At 58.9% G+C, this 17,583-nt stretch overlaps 4 protein-coding genes and 1 non-coding gene across 5 annotated transcripts; 3 read left to right on the top strand and 2 right to left on the bottom strand.

Annotated features, from left to right (window-relative positions):
- Positions 1-562: 562 nt before the first annotated feature.
- Positions 563-3,878, top strand: BXZ73DRAFT_106905 (uncharacterized protein; the record flags this gene model as incomplete). The annotated part of the gene is made up of 5 exons (XM_048016766.1): positions 563-656; positions 713-759; positions 2,710-3,111; positions 3,176-3,668; positions 3,730-3,878. 5 exons carry the CDS (start codon positions 563-565, stop codon positions 3,876-3,878), a joined length of 1,185 nt encoding a protein of 394 aa, XP_047872259.1.
- Positions 3,879-4,202: 324 nt separating this feature from the next.
- On the bottom strand, positions 4,203-4,281 carry BXZ73DRAFT_t193. The gene has a single exon. It is a non-coding gene; the product is annotated as a tRNA-Arg (tRNA).
- Positions 4,282-4,662: 381 nt separating this feature from the next.
- BXZ73DRAFT_92946 (carnitine acetyl transferase) lies at positions 4,663-7,020 on the top strand (the record flags this gene model as incomplete). The annotated part of the gene is made up of 7 exons (XM_048026535.1): positions 4,663-5,017; positions 5,153-5,309; positions 5,458-5,631; positions 5,682-5,769; positions 5,856-6,177; positions 6,228-6,641; positions 6,710-7,020. The coding sequence occupies 7 exons, from the start codon at positions 4,663-4,665 to the stop codon at positions 7,018-7,020; spliced, it is 1,821 nt and encodes a 606-aa protein (XP_047872258.1).
- A 2,991-nt stretch (positions 7,021-10,011) lies between these two features.
- Positions 10,012-11,591, top strand: BXZ73DRAFT_106902 (kinase-like domain-containing protein; the record flags this gene model as incomplete). Its single annotated transcript, XM_048016765.1, has 7 exons — positions 10,012-10,050; positions 10,119-10,163; positions 10,217-10,441; positions 10,496-10,786; positions 10,845-10,883; positions 10,937-11,377; positions 11,430-11,591. The coding sequence occupies 7 exons, from the start codon at positions 10,012-10,014 to the stop codon at positions 11,589-11,591; spliced, it is 1,242 nt and encodes a 413-aa protein (XP_047872257.1).
- Positions 11,592-13,938: 2,347 nt separating this feature from the next.
- On the bottom strand, positions 13,939-15,030 carry BXZ73DRAFT_55441 (kinase-like domain-containing protein; the record flags this gene model as incomplete). The annotated part of the gene is made up of 5 exons (XM_048021347.1): positions 13,939-14,103; positions 14,166-14,398; positions 14,519-14,594; positions 14,648-14,686; positions 14,746-15,030. Coding segments are annotated over 5 exons (798 nt in total), but the record flags the coding sequence as incomplete, so codon positions are not given.
- Positions 15,031-17,583: the final 2,553 nt, after the last annotated feature.

The following is a 17,583-nucleotide window of genomic DNA, read 5'->3' as shown; positions in this document are numbered from 1 at the left end:
TGCACTTGAGCCAACGCTAGTATGACGCCAGCCTCGACCCACCGCCAGACTGAGTCGGAGTCTCTCTCTCTCCCAGAAATACGCGCCAAGGCGAGTTCCTATCCAGCAATCGGGTCTGCGATAACATTAGAGCGTCCATTTTTCCCTTAGCTACCTCTCGATCTTCCTGCCTGGGACACGCAAATGGTCCCGCAGTGTGGGGCGCCATGAGACCGTTCTTCGAGTCTCACGGATACACGTTCTGGGAACGCGGTCAGCCTGGGTGCTACCAGTACGCACCCATGGACTCAGACCGTGTCGTCAACACCTCTGGCTGTGGATTCATCGGGCTCGACGACGACAAGGCGTTCGAGAACTTACATCAGTTTCATTTTGGGGTATGTGCGCGGCTCTCTTTACGTTCTCCAATGCGGCTCAACCCAAAGATTGCGTAGTCCATGGCGCTTCAAGCAGCACGTGCTCGCGATGGACGAGATATCGTCATTCGTGTGATCTGCACCGGTACCGAAGGAAAAGACCACCTCTCCATACTCAAATTTCTCGGAAAACGGACGTCTCCGTCATGAGCTGCAACCACGCGCTTCCTCTCCTCGACATCCTAAAGCTCGAAGACATCGTATTCGCGGTGTTTCCCAAGGCTGGCCGATCTAGGATCTGTTTGCATCCTCTCGTGGGCAATTCCGTTGGGGACATCATTCAGATTCTTATGCAGTGCCGCCGGATGTATGGCGGCTCGGGAAGAGCTTTGAGGAGTTCATGGTGAGTTTGTTTTCGTCCGCGCTGTATACGGGAGGCGCCTGAGGTCCGAATCACAGTGCAACGTACCCTCCATCAACGACGTCGTACAAAGTATGCGCGATCCCGATCCTTCTACACGCCCGACAGCCGAGGGAGCCCTAAGGACGCTTGCGGAGATCGTGGAATCCACACCTCCCCGAGACTTGCGTGTTGCACCGGACTATTCGCTGTTGCCAGAATTTTTGACTCGTTCGTTGAGTCATGCACGGGAGACAGGATCGGAGTAAAATATATAGCGACTGATTTCATGCGCCTGTGCGCGCGGAAGCCCGTTCGTGGATCACTAACACACGGGCAGCTTGACGGAAGCGTGGGGCGAAGTTCGTTTCTGTGCTCGTCCCCTATCATATGTGTTGACAGCGCCTTGCGACAGGCCGAGCCTCGGCGCGGTGTACTCCTACCTGGCTTTGACGTGAAGACCTTCTTACTGCGCTCGAAGCAGACGGAAGTGACATCTTAGTATCCAGAAGAACTGTTAATCTCACCTCGGACGGCGTCCCATGCGGCACTTCCAACATTGACCCCACGACCAACGATCGGGGCGGGGGCGGGGGCTAGTCGCATAGTCGCAGCTCACCCACCGGTGCAATCGTCGGGAGCGTCGGGGCTAGTCGCGCGGGTCTGCGTTGCCGCTGATGCACCGCGATATATGTGCTTCAGGAGGACGCGCACAGTGCCGATCGGATCCAACTGGCACGAGCCCAAAGTCGAAGATGCCCCCACGGTATGAGCGACGGCCTGAGTCTTGATCCACGACGGCGCCGACAGATGGGTTCCATGTCGTCCGTCGCCGACGGAACATGCGACCGGAGAGGGGGGAGCGCGCCGGACGCGCTGTCGGCGACTGATGTCGCGACGCTGTGCAGGGACGTGCAGGGCTTGCGCAGTATGATGCAGGATCTTTCAGAGAAGAGGATGGCCCGGGAGGCGCAGCCGGGGCGATGGTCATTTGCATTGTGTCGATATCTCAGGCCTTCAGGGGCCCCCAGGCCCGCGCTGTTGCCATTTAGGCCTTACGTCACTATCCGAGTGAACTTCTTCAAGCTAATGGGAAATTTACCTCATGATTTAAGCCCCGTTTTTAGCCTTTTAAGAACATCGTAGGCATGGTTCGAGTTGAGAGCAGTCCACTCAGTGCATCACGCGAGTGCCACGGCGAGTGAACATTTCAGGCACAAACCCATAGAGCGCTTAATCTCCATATGAGCTGGCACAGTCGCTTATGTAATGGAACAACCTCTTCGTCTCGCAAACTTGTCGGTGTGTCGCTCAGTCCACTTTGTACACACCAGGTCCATATCACAGCATGCAGGGACGACCAGCATTGCTCACAGCACCAGGACGGGTGGTCGCCTCAATCTCAGGCTCGACCTTTCAATAAGATGATTCCGCCTGACCGCTCAAGATTGTCTATGTCCGCTGGTAAGCGGCCCGCATGGATTCTATAGAACCGTTGCTGTTGCGGTTTCTGTCTTGGTATGTTCTCCTTACACTTCCCCGAGACGAGGTATTCCAATCATGCTTTTTCATGCATCCGTACTCCAAACTGTGCTCGGTCACCAGATAACCGGAAGGTGCCGTTATCCCGTGGGCTCAGGTATGTAATTTTTTCGCCGAGGAGTACCGCACACCCACAGCCACCAACGGGCTTGGGATCCCAAATGCGACCGTATCCAGGGGCTATCCCCGTAAGCTCGTTTGCTCACCGCCATCTAATGGCGCTTCTCGCCAGACGCGGCCTGGATGGCGGCGATTTCGAAGTCGCGAAAGTGAGTGGAATCCATAAACCCACCTTTGGTACAATAAGACGTCAGAATGACAGCTGTTCCCGTCTGAGTGCGGAGCAATCGACCAGCCACTGGGCGGCGCTCGAGCTAGGGGCTGCCTCACGAGGCGCGCTACACAGGCTAGATCCGCACTGGCGAGCCGCGCCCGTTCCCGCGGAAGAAAACGCAGGACATCGGGCACGGTTATGCGAGGATAGAAAGCCATTTCAAGAGCGCGCGGGACGAGCAAGTCGCCGTGCCGCGCCCCTCTTCCGCTTCCCGCCTCCTCAAAACGCACTGCCGCCTCCTCCCGTGCTCTCGCTCGCCTACTGCCGCGTCTGCGAACTCCGCGCTCTCCGCTCCCACATATCCGCAAATGCTGGTTATCTTCGCCTCTCCCACCGCGCACTCTGCAGCCGACGCGCGCGAGTATAACTACCCGAGTCCAGTTGACGGCGGCCCGGCCTCTACGCTTCGCATTTCCCCCGCATCCAACTCCATACCCACCATGTACAACCAGCAGCCTCCTCGCGACTATCTAAACGCCGTACGCCCCGTCTATCTCTGCTCGTCGCTTCGTCTACTCACTCCGCTCGTGATTTACCACACAGGCGTCCACGACCGCGCTGCACCCGCGCCAGTTCCCCACCTTCAGCTTCCCGCCTGGCTCGACGCCGACGTTCTTCTCCGACGGCTTCAACGGCAGGTCCCCGGGCCCCGCCTCGGGCGTGATCCTCCCCGCGATCATCGCGGTCGTGCTCTTCGTCATCAGCATGATCGTCGCGCTGCACCTCATGCGGCACACGCGCCTCCGCGACTCGGACGGGCCGACCGTGCTCCAGCGGTGGGCGACGTACCCCTCGCCGAGCAAGGACGAGATGGTGGTGTGGAAGGAGAAGCCGCGGATGTGGGAGGTCAGCCTTGTCGAGGAGAGGGAGAGGGAGAAGGGGGACGTGGGCAAGGAGGGGGCGCTGGGCGAGGGGGAGACGCAGGGGTACGAGATGCACAACTTGGCGGCGCGCGCGCGAGGGGACACGGCGTCGGTGCGGTCGGCTGCGAGCAGCGGGACCACAAGTAGCCTTGCGTGGTCGGACATCATGGTGCGTATCTATGTTGCTTGCGTGTGGACTCGAGTCATCGTGTGGATGTTCACCTGTGCTTCTAGCCCGTTTCCGCGGAGTATATCGACCCGCACAATTGCCCCGCATCTGCGCCCTCAAAACCTCTTACAATGTCGTCGCATACGTCGCTCATGTCACTGCCTGCCCGCCGCTCTTCTCCTTCGTCATCTTCTGCGTCTCTGGCGTCGTCTGAACGCACCGGCCACCGGGGTCTTTCAGCTTTCTCCCTATCACGGAATCCGCCCAGTCCCGTCAGAGGCTCCTCGCCAGAACCCACTCCTCTTCGTGTCGCCGTCCTTGTCGCGATGCCTACACCGCATCGCACGGGCAGTGATGGAGTACCTGCGCCGTCGTACCTCGGTGTCGCTGATAGGTGTCACTAGATGCTGGGGTAATGCTATAGATAAATTGCAATAGATTTTTGAACGTTGTTATTGAGCACTGCAATGGGGCCAATATGCAGCTACTTATAGTGTCAAAGAACTGAAATTCCAAAAAGGCATACTATTTCTGCGCATGACCACCGCAGGGGTCGAACCTGCAATCTCCTGATTACTGCATCGTAGTCAGACGCGTTGCCATTACGCCAGGCGGCCGGTGGAGGTTGAGTATTGATTATAAATGTAGCTCAATACGCCTTCGAGCCTCGACTTGGTTCATGGACCCGGAGCATCTTCACTAGTTGACTCTCCAGTCAAGCTCTCACAACTACGCCCTGCGTCAACCAAAAAATGCCAATACATTGACCAGGGTCCACGCGGGTTTGGCGAGTCGCCTACCGAGGACCAGATTAGCATGTGATAGTGCATCAACCCGAAGCTGTCGCTCAGCTGCCCTTATAAGTCTTGTCCCGCCCCGCGCCTGCTCACCACCCCGCCGACGTCCTCTCCCACCCCATGCACACCTTCGCTTCCCACCGCCTGGGTCGTCTCTCCCGCCTCCGCCTCCGCCTCATCCCCGCTGCCCGCGCGTTCTCCATGTCCCGCCCGGCCGCCTCGTCCCCATTCCCGACAACCCGCCCGACGAATTGGAAGCACCTCGCGCCGCCTCCCCGCCCCGGACCGACATTTGCGGCTCAAGCGGCCCTCCCCCGCCTGCCCGTGCCTGCGCTGGCAGACACCGCGAAGAAGCTGAAGGAGAGCCTGCATCCCATCGCGTGGAGCGAGCAGGAATACGCGGAGGCCGCGGCGAAAGTCGACGCGTTCGTGAGCAGCGAGGCCGGGCAAGAGCTTCAGCGACGCCTCGAGGCTCGCGCGGCGGAACCGGAGAGGCCGCATTGGCTGGAGGAGTGGTGGGATGACCTCGGGTACATGGGCTACCGCGACTCGGTGCGTGTTCTTCTTCCGTTCATGCGCGACTTCGTCTCATTGAATACCTCCAGGTGGTCGTGAACGTGTCGTACTTTTGTATGTCGCAGCGTGTCCGCCTACTACAGGGGGATGCTGATTGAGCCCCCGTGGGTTGCAGATGGATTCAAGGAGCATCCTTCTCATTTCCCGAAAACACCTCTTCACCGCGCTGCGTCTCTAGTCCGTGCAGTAATGCTCTTCCGCGAGCAGTACAAGCTCGGTCAAGTCCCCCCAGAAGCGACGAAAGAAGGTCCGATCTGCATGGACACATGGAGGTGTGTATCGTCGTTCTCTTCCTATCAACTCCTACGTCGAGCTGCGGCTGCAGCAACTCGTTCTCGATCCAGACATGTGTCTCTCGGTTTCTTCTATCCTTCTTCTACTCCTCTAGTTGTCTTATTGAGCGCTGACGGATGTCACCAGGTGGATGTTCGATTGCTGTCGCATGCCTGGGCCCACGCACGACTGGGCCGTGACACACGCCAAAGAAGGCGATGATGGCCGTTCAGGTCATGTCGTCGTTCTCCACAAAGGACGGGTGTGGAAGCTCGAGCCTTGGCAGAACGGCTCGCTCCTCTCCTTAGATGAGCTGCAAAGGTGAATATATGCGCTTTTCCTGTGTCCGAGTGGCTGAAATTGGGTCGTAGGCAAATCCAACACATTTATGATAACACTACAAAGGAATACCCCGGTGTCGGCATACTCACCGCGTCAAATCGCGATGTGTGGTTCAAGGCAAGTGTTCCTGCTTATGGCAGAGGGAGGGGAAAGCACCCCGCTTGTCGATCCACAGTTTCTAATGTCTTTTTGCGCCTCAACAGGATTTCCATGCCCTGGCTGAAGACCCGCTGAACGCCTCTATCATCTCCACCATCCACTCCTCTGCCTTCATACTCTGCCTGGACTCAGAGTCTACTTCCTCTTTGGACGACGTCTCGCGCCAGCTCTGGCACGGAGCCCACGGTCCGCAGCTAGGCCTCCGCAATCGCTGGATGGACAAGCCCTGCCAGTTTGTAGTGCTCCCTAATGGCGTCGCCGGCTTCGTCGGCGAGCACTCGGTCATGGACGGCACGCCCACCGCGACGATGTGCGACCGCGTGCTCGACATCGTGGCTTCCCCCGCATTCGCCTCGTCGTCCTCCGGTGCCACCTCCGGGCCGGACCCGACCCTCTGGACTGGAACGTGAGCGTAGAAACCAAGTCGGCGATGACTGCCGCGACCGACGCCGCGCGCACGCTCATCGACTCGCAAAGCCTCGCGGTTGTGCGTACGGCGTACGGCAAGGCACTCATCAAGCGCCTCGGGGCCTCCCCCGACGGCTGGTCGCAGATGCTCATCCAGCTCGCGTACGCACGCCTGCTCCGCGCGCGCGGCGAGCAGCGTCAGGGTGCCACGTACGAGGCCGCGGCGACGCGCAGGTTCTTCAAGGGCCGCACGGAGGCGATCCGGATCGTGAGCGCGCAGAGCGACGCGTGGGTGCGGAGCATGGACGACGCGGGCGCCGCGCGCGAGGCGCGGCTCGCGCTCTTCAAGGACGCGCTGAAGAAGCACGGCAGCGACGCGCGCGCGGCGGGGAGCGGGCTGGGCGTCGACCGGCACATTCTCGGTATGTTGCCCCCCTGTCCCTCTCCCTTCGATTCGGCGGGCGCGCTGACCGCGTCGCGCTCTACACAGGCTTGAAGATGTCTATGAAGGCCGGCGAGCCCGCCCCTGAAGTCTTCGCAGACTCGGTCATCAAGCGCGCGGCGTACTGGGTGCTCAGCACGTCTGCGATCTACACGAAGAACTTCGGGCCGTACGGGTGGGGCGAGGTCGTGCCCGACGGCTTCGGGGTCGCGTACACCGCCGGCTTCGACGACTTCCTCCAGTTCACGGTCACCAGCCGGACGGAGATGCCGCACGCGGAGTTCTGCGCGGAGCTCGAGCGCGCGGCGGAGGACATGCGGGCGATGTTCGAGGAGCCGGCCACGAAGTCAAGGCTGTGACTTGGGGGCGACGCGACCGGTCGTGGGGCGCGGGCGTTGTGTATGTTTGGATGTGTATACCATCAAGGACGGGACTACCAGGAAGGACAGCCTCTCAGGAACGGATGTGGATCCCACGGGACCCCTGTTTGGTTGCCGTCCCCGTCGAGATGCTGTCGGTTTCTTGGTCGGGGCCGCCGGTAACGGTGCGATAATTGAGGTGAGCCACACTTTTCGTCACAGCGATCTGGTCTCGAGTGAAGGCAACATATCATATGAATGTTGTCGCCCTCTCGATGCTGGGTTTGTCTCTCTGAAAACTGGACGTGGATGCATTGCAACGACCACCTTCCGCAAGCGCTGTGTACACTTGCGATCTTTTTTCTACCCATCTTTCTGTCGGAGTTTGCCCTTCTGTTCTTCCGCAACTCTGATCGGGCGCCTCAGACTCGCGGGTTCATCACCGAGCCCGGAACGCTGTGCACGACTTCTGGGAGTCTGGTCTCCGCGCAATTTGCGCTGCCACGCCAAATCACTGTCGCCCATACGGCCAGGATGGGCCATCGACCATTGGAAGCGGCGCGAGCGGGCCACAGATGAAATCAGTCACTTCTCAGCTCCCCGGAGACCTGTAGGCCCGAGCAGGGGCCGGTTGCCAAGGGTGCGGGCAATGCGGCGGCGGGGAGCTCTATACCTGATCGCGTTCCACGGGCGAGGGACATGAGGCCTTGAGGCCTTGAGGCAGCGCACACATCTCATGAACGGAAACGTTCCTCATTCAGGGCGGCCGGATGGTGCCGCTGAGTCTGGCGCGCGCGAACGAGTCGTATGGTAACGGACCCGTTCCTCCACCGTCGGGATCATTCGCCCGCCATGCTGTCCCTTGGGAGTACAAGGGCACGCGGTGCCGGCGCCCTGCATGGAGAACACTAGGTCTCTGTGGAGTGCGCGCGGTGCCCCGCTCTGCTCGGCCGGGAGCGATCACCGCGTCCACATCTGTGCGTGCTTTCTCTCCCCGCGATTGTCGGCGCGAACGAACGAAGGGCATCGCCGGGCCAGGTACGACCGCCCGGGGCCATGCGACTTGGGCCAGATGCTCGATTCTCAATGTTTGGAGAGGGCGGGTGCGGAAGAGACGGAGTGACGGCCCTGGCGCAGTCCCCATCTCCGCCATCTCTCCAACTCGACAGCGGGCGGTCCTCTGGGCGGTCAGTGGCGGATGTAGAGCGCGAGTGCATGCTGGGCAGGGCGCTTGTTTTTGTTCCGTCCGAATCCGATTTATCAACTGCTGAGGGCGCACATTCGGGCTTCAAGGGCACAAACCGAGAGGGCAAGCGAGAGTCATGCATACATGTGTGGGATTGGACTCAGCAGCGAGAAGCTTTGTCGACACGGGAGCCCGAACGCTGCCTGCTTGAACGGTGCGCGCGGGCCGGTGGAGCGAGCCCGCCTACTCACGGCATCGACTTCCTTGATGGATATCTGGATTCCAACAGCGGGCGGTGAATCTCTCGTGGAACGACGAGGCTGCGTTGCGTTTCAACAGCATCCTGCCTTCCAGTGTAGTCTGGGCGCCACGACGCGATCTCGCCGAGGATGCCGCCCGGCGAGCTAGGAGAAACTCCACTCAGAGGTAAGGGTATAAATGCTCGAGCTCAGAGACGGTGAAGCACCAACATCCTCTACACCCCTCCGCTCTTCGCCTCCTCCTTCTGCTCTTCTTCTTCTGTTCCCACCGGAGCACTTCAGCGCCACTTTTCATTTGTTTTCTCTCCATCCGCCCCTTCATACACCATGTCTTCTTTCCTCCCCATCGACACCACCTCCCGCCTCCCCGTCCCTCCCGCGACGGTCCCCGCCGCCACGCCGATCGTGACCTAGACACCGTCGGCTCAACCCCCTGCGCCGCGCCCTTCAGCGACGGGACCCAGGACGAGCCCAACCACCCCTTCTCCATCCCCGACGCCCCGGGAGACCCCTTCGGCCACAACCACTTCTTCCGCGTGCTCGCGCGCGGGAACAGCCTCGGCCACAACCACGACTCCGTCGGCCCCACCCAGCTGGACACGGCCCAAACCCCTTCCTTGCCGTCGGTCCCGACCAGCCGCAGCCGTTCCACGGCCACCGCGCTGGTACGCGCGCGCGCGGGCTCGCGCACGGCCTTGGCCCGCTCCGGTCGTCCTCCCCCGGCGCGCGAGCGCGGACGAGGGGGCGTCCGAGCACTCGCCCCTGCGCTCGCCGCTGTCCCCGCGCGCGTCTCCGCGCGCCTCGCGCCGGGGCACGATGTTCTCCGCCGCGCTCGACGACGGCGAGCGCGCGCACGCCGCGCGGCCGTCGCCCCTCAGCTTGGCGGACGGTGGTGGACACGCCGACGCGGAGGACACGGCGCGTTCTGCTGAACGCGACGGCGCGTTCTTGGCGGACGCAGGGGAGCATGCCGCGGCGCGCGCGGAGGGCGGAGAGGCGTGAGTGCTATGCACGTAGCACACGAGCGCTGCTGCCTCGCGGCGGGGCGCTCTGAACGCGTTCTGCCTCTGTGGAGTCGTGTACGGCTCGACGGGTACACGACTGGACAGAGCTCGGTTCTTTGGTTTGCTGATCGTCACTTATTCGCTTCGCTAACACCGCTGTATCCATACCTCCTAACTTATTGCGCACGCGCGCCGTGTAGCATAGATCCGTGACATCCGCTTTTCTGTGTTGTCTATACTATGCTTTCCATACCAGACTTTCGCGATTCAACATTCAGCCCGCAGGTAGTCCTGCCGCCTGATCTCACCTATTTATCACTCAACTATTGCCGCAAGACAATTCCGAAGTTTGGGCTCTGCGCTACACTGCGGGAAACCGCGGCGAGTGACGCATCAGTGACTGGCGCTCCAAACCGTGGGAATCTCTCACGGAACAACATATGGACAATTGCAACAGATAAAGGGAGTCGAGTTGCCAGTACCATCCGATCGCCCGCTTCCTCCTACTGTCCTGACTGCTGGTCGCTCTCCAGCGCCGACGATGTCAGAGACCATGGTCCCTTCTCCAAGTCCCTCCATAGTACGTCTGACTGCACCCTGCCTTCGCTTTAGACAACGCCGAGCGCTCACAAGCCCCATAATCTTCAGCAAAGCTCGTCTACGATGGAGGTGTTGCAAGCGCTACGATCGCAGGTATGTGCCTTTTTCCCCCGGAAAACATTCTTCTCACCTGTTACTACTTTCAGCTGCCTCCTGATCTGTCGGAGTGGAGGTTGGACGCTCGGAACGAGGTTTGGTACCCACTGATAGACTTCTTCGGGTCTCGCGGCTACACTTTCTGGGGTGGAGACCCAGCGGATTGTACCACGACGCTGCCCAAGGTCTACGGTGCTGCCAACACGTCGGGGTATGGTCTGGTTCCAGCGCTTGAATGCCTCCCGCACGAGATTCTCGAGTACTTCAACATCGGCGTACGTTATCCTTCATGTCATGCGTTATACAAGCCCACAGATGAGCCTTCATAGACAGGAGTGCTTCAAGCAGCACGAATGGCGGACGGAAGAGACGTAGTGATTCGTGTTGTTCGTATGGGTGCAGTTGGGGAGATGCACCTGCGCATCCTGACCGTCCTTGGACGAGGAAGGTGGGCAACAGTGTCTCGCAACCACGCGCTGCCCCTTTACGATACCATGGACCTCGGCGATATCACTTTCGCGGTCTTCCCCAAGGCCGGACCCCAAATGAGTTACGCTCTCAATCCGATCATCCGTTGCTCCGTTGGGGACGTTATGGATATGATCATGCAGTGTCTCGAGGTATATTTGTCGTGTCCCATGTACCCGACAGGATTTCTTATAGTACCTTACCGTCTAGGCACTGGAATTTCTACATTCCAACCGGATAGCTCACCGAGTATACCCGCCTCTCATCTCAACCTCGATTCGACGCTGACAAGAGACTTGCAGGACGCCTCTGTACGGAACTTCTTGGTGCAATATCTTCCGAGATCCCTCAAGGATGCTAACACAAAGCGCACGGACAACAATTCAGAGCGCGGAGGGTCTTCCGAGAGCCACGGCGTCCCGATGGGTAGTGCCGTCCCAGACGCTGCCGAGCCGGGCATTGGCATTTCCGAGAAAACGGGCGTTCCAGAGAGCTCGGAATCACCTCCAGACCCATTGCCCGGACGCCCTCGAGTCTACCTGATCGACTTCGAGCTCGCTGTGATGTTCCCAGATGACACACCGGCTCATGAGCAGGTGTGCGTGGGTCCACTGTACGGCGGGACGATCCTAGAAGGGAATATCCACGCACACCGGTGCTCGCCCGAGGTGCTCACCGGCGAGCCGTACAACCCCTATTTGCTCGACATATGGCAGTTCGGCACGAGCCTTCGTTTTTTCCGGGTGAGCAACACGTTTTTGTTGTCGTCACCATTATCTATCACACCCTTCCCAGTCGACTATCAAGGAGATCGACGCCATGTTTGAACGCATGCGCGACGTTGATCCCACGAAGAGACCTTCGGCGGGAGAGGCACTGAAGCAGCTGTCAGGCATCGTTGCTGGAATTGTACCACGCAACCTCCAGATCCCTCCGGTTGAACTTGGGGATTCTTAAGTGTTCAATCTTGATGTTTCCGTCGAGATGCTGCTCCCTGATTTCGGTTTCCTTTACCATGTAGTGCCATTTCGAATTCGCGTCTACATGTACAACTCCGAGTTCGTGCGCGGCCTCCTCGATGGCACCCTCTTTGAAGATCATATGCATGTGAAGCCCACTCCGCTAGTGGGCCGCACAGGACCGAAAAACACGCCGGAGCACCATACATATGCCTCCCAATCAACGCCGTGGAGATCCTTATATCCAGCAATGACGCAATTACAGACTGCCAACCGCCCTAATCACGCCTTGCGCGTTCCCCCACCTCTCATCCGCAGGGATAATCGATCAAGCGGTCCCGGCCCACAACTGAAATGTCGGCGCCCAGATCAAATATTGCCTCGGGAGCGTCCACGCCACGCTCGTCGACGTGTACGTACGGGCTCGCGCTGCTCTGCCCGATCCGCACGCTCGCCCTGCGCAGGCCATACGCGTTCGCCGAACTCGGGACGTTCCCGCTTCCGCTCTCCCTCGACCACGTCGACGGGAGGTCTTACCTGACCCGGGCACAGTGTGCACGCCGCGGATCGAGCGCCTCGACTTACACTTCAAGTCCGTAGGCACGGATGCGACCCCGCGGGAAGAGATCTGCGGGGGAGCAATGGTGTCCCTTTCCCGTTATTTTCACTCACGCCGCTCACAAGCGCACAGGAGAGCTGGGTGGTCGCCATCTGTAGACCCCAAGCCCTCAAAACGCTCACCTTCACGCTAGCCCGTCGAGGTCAAGCGCGACGAAGATCTTTTCCGCGGAGCAGGGCACGCCAACAAAGCCGGCTCGTGATTTTGTGTGGCCATCCTAATGCTGCAGACCGTCGCGCTCTCGCTGAAGGGTGTGGGAGGGGGTCCGCTGGCGTCTGCGCGCGGTGGCGAGCCGAGCGCCGAGTTCGAGGCGGTTGGGCAGGAGGACTTCCGGGATTTCGAGGAGCAGTTGGCCGCGCGCGCGGAGGCTTCGCCTCCTTTGCGAGCGGGCAGGTTCTAAAGCGCATGGGGTTTGGAAGTTGATAGTTGAGTGATAGGTGGGGGCAGGCGGCAGGACTACGTGCGAAGTGAATGTTGAATCGTTGAATCGTGAAATTCCGGTATCGAAAACAGTATATACATAGTACGGACAGCACAGAAAATCGCGTATCGACTGGCGACAACGGAGGACAGGATCTATGCTACACGGCGCACGTGCGCAATAAGTTAAGAGGTATGGATACAGCGGTGCTAGCGAAGCGAATAAGTGACGATCAGCAAACCAAAAACCGAGCTCTGTCCAGTCTTGTACCCGTCGAGCCGTACACGACTCCACAGAGACAGAACGCGTTCAGAGCGCCCCACCGCGGGGCCTCTGCATAGCACTCACACCTCTCCGCCCTCCGCGCGCGCCGCGGCATGCTCCCCGGCGTCCGCCAGGAACGCGCCGTCGCGCTCAGCAGAACCCTCCGTGTCCTCCGCGTCGGCGCGTCCACCGCCGACCGCCAAGCCGAGAGGCGACGGCCGCGCGGCGTGTGCGCGCTCGCCGTCGTCGAGCGCGGCGGAGAACATCGTGCCCCGGCGCGAGGCGCGCGGGGACGCGCGCGGGGACAGCGGCGAGCGCAGGGGCGAGTGCTCCGATGCGCCGTCGTCCGCGCTCGCGCGCCGGGGGAGGACGACCTGGAGCGCGCCAAGGCCGTGCGCGAGCGCGCGCATCAGCGCGGTGGTCGTGGAACGGCTGCGGCTGGTCGGAGCCGACGGCGAGGAAGGGGATCTGGGCTGGGTGCCAGGGTCGACGGAGTTGTGGTTGTGGCCGAGTCTGTTCCCGCGCGCGAGCACGCGGAAGAAGTGGTTGTGGCCGAAGGGGTCTCCCGGGGCGTCGGGGATGGAGAAGGGGTGGTTGGGCTCGTCCTGGGTCCCGTCGCTGAAGGGCGCGGCGCAGGGGGTTGGGCCGGGGGTGTCTAGGTCACGATCAACGTGGGCGGTGGGGACCGTCGCGGGAGGGACGGCGGAGGCGGTCTGGGAGATGGTGTCGATGGGGAGGAAAGAAGACATGCACTTATTGTCAACCGGGGGCTTCATCGCAGCCATCACTCACGAACAGGATTTAAGGCCTTGAGGCACTCTATCTGCGTGATGCACAGGCGGCGCAGCGCGCGCGCTGTAACCGATGCGAATTTGCGGCGTAGTAGAGGTCGAGGGTGAGGTGGACTGGGCGCGCGAGGTCACGGCGGAGCTGGCAGCCCTCGAGGCGCAGGTGACGGATGAGGCAAACGACGCCGAGGGTGTATAGGTGGAGGAGCGTGCCTACGACCTTCTCGAGTGACATCTATTACGACCCATACTCTCAATCATAATCCTCAAGTCTGATCGGCGGGATCTGGAGATCGCGTGGTGCAATTCCAGCTACAATGCCTGCCAGCTGCTTCAGCGCCTCGCCCGCCGATGGTCTCGTCGTTGGATCGGCCGCGAGCATGCGTTCAAGTACGGCGTCGATCTCCGTGATAGTCGACTGGGGAAAATGTCATAAGCGAAGGAAGGCAATGATGGAGACAACACAAACGAGCTGCTCACCCGGAAGAAACGAAGGCTCATACCGAACTGCCAAATGTCGAGCATGTAGGGGTTGTACGGCTCGCCAGTGAGTACCTCGGGCGGGCACCGGTGCGGGTGGATATTCCCTTCTGGGACTGTCCCGCCGTAGAGCGGACCCACGCACACCTGCTCGTGAGACGGCGTGTCCTCTGGGAACATGACGGAGAGCTCAAAGTCAATGATGAAGACCCGAGGGCGTCCAGGCCATGGATCTTGAGGTGGTTCGGAGTTCCCCTGAACCACCTCGCTTTCTGGAACGGCTTCTGTCCTGAGAACGCTCATGCTCCCTACAGCGTCGGTGCTCTCTGGAACAACATTGCTCTGCGGAGTACAGTCCTTGTTGGCGCACTTCCTATGAGCGATCGATCTAGGAAGATATTGCACCAAGAAGTTCTGCACGGAGGCGTCCTGCAAGTCCCATGTCAGCGTCAAAATGAGGCCGAGATGAAAGGCGGATTAACCCGGTGAGCTATCCCGTTGGAATGCAGAAACTCGAGTGCCTGGATGATAAGATACCATCAGAACTACGATTACTTTTCCCCGTCCACGCCAAACGTACCTCAAGACACTGCATGATCATATCCATAATGTCCCCGACGGAGCAACCGATCCCCGGACCGAACGCGAGATCCATTCGGGGTCCAGCCTTGGGGAAGACCGCAAAAGTGATATCGCCGAGGTCGATGGTATCGTAAAGGGGTAGCGCGTGGTTGCGGGATAGTGTTGCCCACTTGCCTCGTCCAAGGACAGTCAAGATGCGCAAGTGCATCTCCCCAACTGCGCCCATACGAACAACCCGAATCACTACGTCCCGTCCGTCCACCATACGTGCTGCTTGAAGCACTCCGGTCTACAAATGCTCATATGTGAGTTTTTATGACGTATACGGCGAAGGATAACGTACGCCGATGTTGAAATACTCGAGGTCTTCGAACAGCAGGCGGTCTTCGAACACTGGGACCAGGCCATACCCTGACGTGTTGGCAGCATCGTACGTCTTCGGCAGCCATGTGGTACAGTCTGCCGGATCCCCATCCCAGAAAATATAGCCGCGAGACTCAAAAAAGTCCTTCAGTGGAAACCAAGCCTCGTTCTCCACTGCTAGCATCCACGCCGGCAGATCAGGAGGTAACTGGAAACGACGGTATGTTTGAAGAAATTTTGGCAAGTCAAAAGGGAGTGTACCTGTGGACGTAGTGCTTCCAATCCCTCTGTTGCGGACGAGGTGCTTTCGTGAGCCTGATAGAAGTGGTGAGTGATCATTGTTGAGTGAAGCAACTGAAGCATGCAACCAGACGTACCGAGGAGACACTTGGAGAAGCGGGCATAGTCACTGGTGGCATCAACGCTGAAGAGCGACCAGTACTTCGGTCAGGAAGAGGAAGTGGGCGGAGCGTATGATGAGGCAGTTCGGAAACCACGACTCCCTTTTATCCGTCGCCCACTGATTGTTCCGTGAGAGTCTCCCACGGTTTGGGGCGTGAGATCACTGATTGGCCGCCCTAACCCTCAGATCCAGACGCTGAGGACTCGAAACGATATATGTGCCCATTATTTGACTACAGGTGCCGATTCGCGCGCGAGTATATTTGCAGTGAAAAGACCAAACCATATTCCCAGTACGTTTTGACAGTAGACTACCATACGGCATTTTCAGCAGCGTGGGTACTTCTCATACACGTTATCTAAGCTCGAACGGCGGCGACCGCATCATCCGCGAGACCGCTCCTCGGGAGGGGAAGACGTCCGAGGCGAGCTTAAGAGATGATTAACAGCCAGATCGATATTTCATCTGATGAAACATAGATACTAACGTGGTAAAAGTGATGTCGTATCTGACGGTGTACCACTTCTGAACCAGGTTGTTGAACTCGAGCAAGTAGGACCTCTGTTGAGCGGATACAACGGTGAGCGATTGAAAACATACGAATGAGAGGATACTGACACCCCCGTTAGCGTGGCTTGCAGTCCGGCTTCGCACCAGTTTTCCGACATAGTACTCCCCTTCTACGGTGATGCGGTAGTTGCCGGCGCGCTGCGGCCGCGGACGATATCGAGTAGGTGTGAGACGCATGCTCAGAATGGGCAGCTGAGCACTACTCACAGGTTGATACATAAGGGACTTGGGCGCGGTCTCGAGGGGTGAGTGGTATTATGAATGAAGGCCAACAGCTGATGGCAGCACTCATCGGCCCCTCCCTATTTAAATGTTTGAGGAGAAGTGGTGCAAATATACACAAACATGGCGGCAGGTAATGCCTCCGACAACTGGGGCACTTGACCGCGGCTCCGCATACAATAGTCGTGTGGGCGCCGGCAGAAAACCAGTCACTGGTGCCATGCGATATGCGCTTGCCACTTTGCGTAAAAATCTATCCTTATTTGGGTTTCTCTCATTCGCCCTCGCAGCCCCCTCGCGTCTCGCCAATCTGTACCGCAATTCGCCAATCATAACTCGCACAGTAAGGTAGCACATATATGATTAATACAGATGTAGGGCGACCCCCAGTATTCCTCAGAACAAGAAGTTGCACCTTGGCTCTCTCTGACCATCCAGCTTCCGAAAAAGATTTTTCCGACGAAGTCCTTCGTCGCTGGTGCTTCGATCACCCCTATGTTGTACTTCCCATCAACATGAATATAGAAAGCACCGACACCAGCCGACCAGGACCGGAGGAAGTTACACATCCACTACCGAAGTGTCAGATGATCTTGGTGTCGTGTAGCGAAGATGATGAAACACATGGTCGGGGCGTGCTAAACTGCCAAAGCAGGGTCCAGGCACACATCGGCCGCCGGAGGGGAATTGTGGGCGCAGTGTGAACACTATTGTTGAAATTCTGATGCCACGAGAGGTGTGCATACGCATGTGCTGCGAATTACGATATGCCGAAGGGCGAATCAGTCATCAACCTCTGTCTCCCAGATTCAACCTTTGCTTCCCCTTTGAGTATGATACACACACAGGTACCAAACGTACTGCATGTTAGACGAGCCTCTCTATCCTCATGCCCTCACCGCGTCCTGTGTCACATCAATTGTTGGGGACATGTGTGCGCGTCGCTACTCAGGTAGCAGGGATGGCGCCTGAATATCGTTGGGGGCACCATCTGAAAATATTCTTCCCTTTTGATGAGGCATTGAGAGGAAGGAAATACCGAAATTATAAACCAACACGATAACGCCACACAGAATCCATACAAAGAACGCACTTGATCGTGTATGACGCACCTCGGCGCCTCGCATTTTGTGTCTCTCCTTGGGCCCAAAGAATAAGCCCTTGGCTCACGCAACTGATAATCGCTTGCAGTCTGGATCTAATAAATGCCTGAGCGTCGCCTAAATATAGCCGTATACTTATGCCATGGAACCTGACCGGGGTGTTCAACAAGGTCTG

This window comes from Epithele typhae (assembly GCF_022376455.1).
Source record: "Epithele typhae strain CBS 203.58 chromosome Unknown BXZ73scaffold_94, whole genome shotgun sequence".
Lineage (NCBI taxonomy): Eukaryota > Fungi > Basidiomycota > Agaricomycetes > Polyporales > Epitheliaceae > Epithele > Epithele typhae.
The sequence above is the reverse complement of the archived record's forward strand: the minus strand, read 5'-3'. Positions and strand labels throughout refer to the sequence as shown.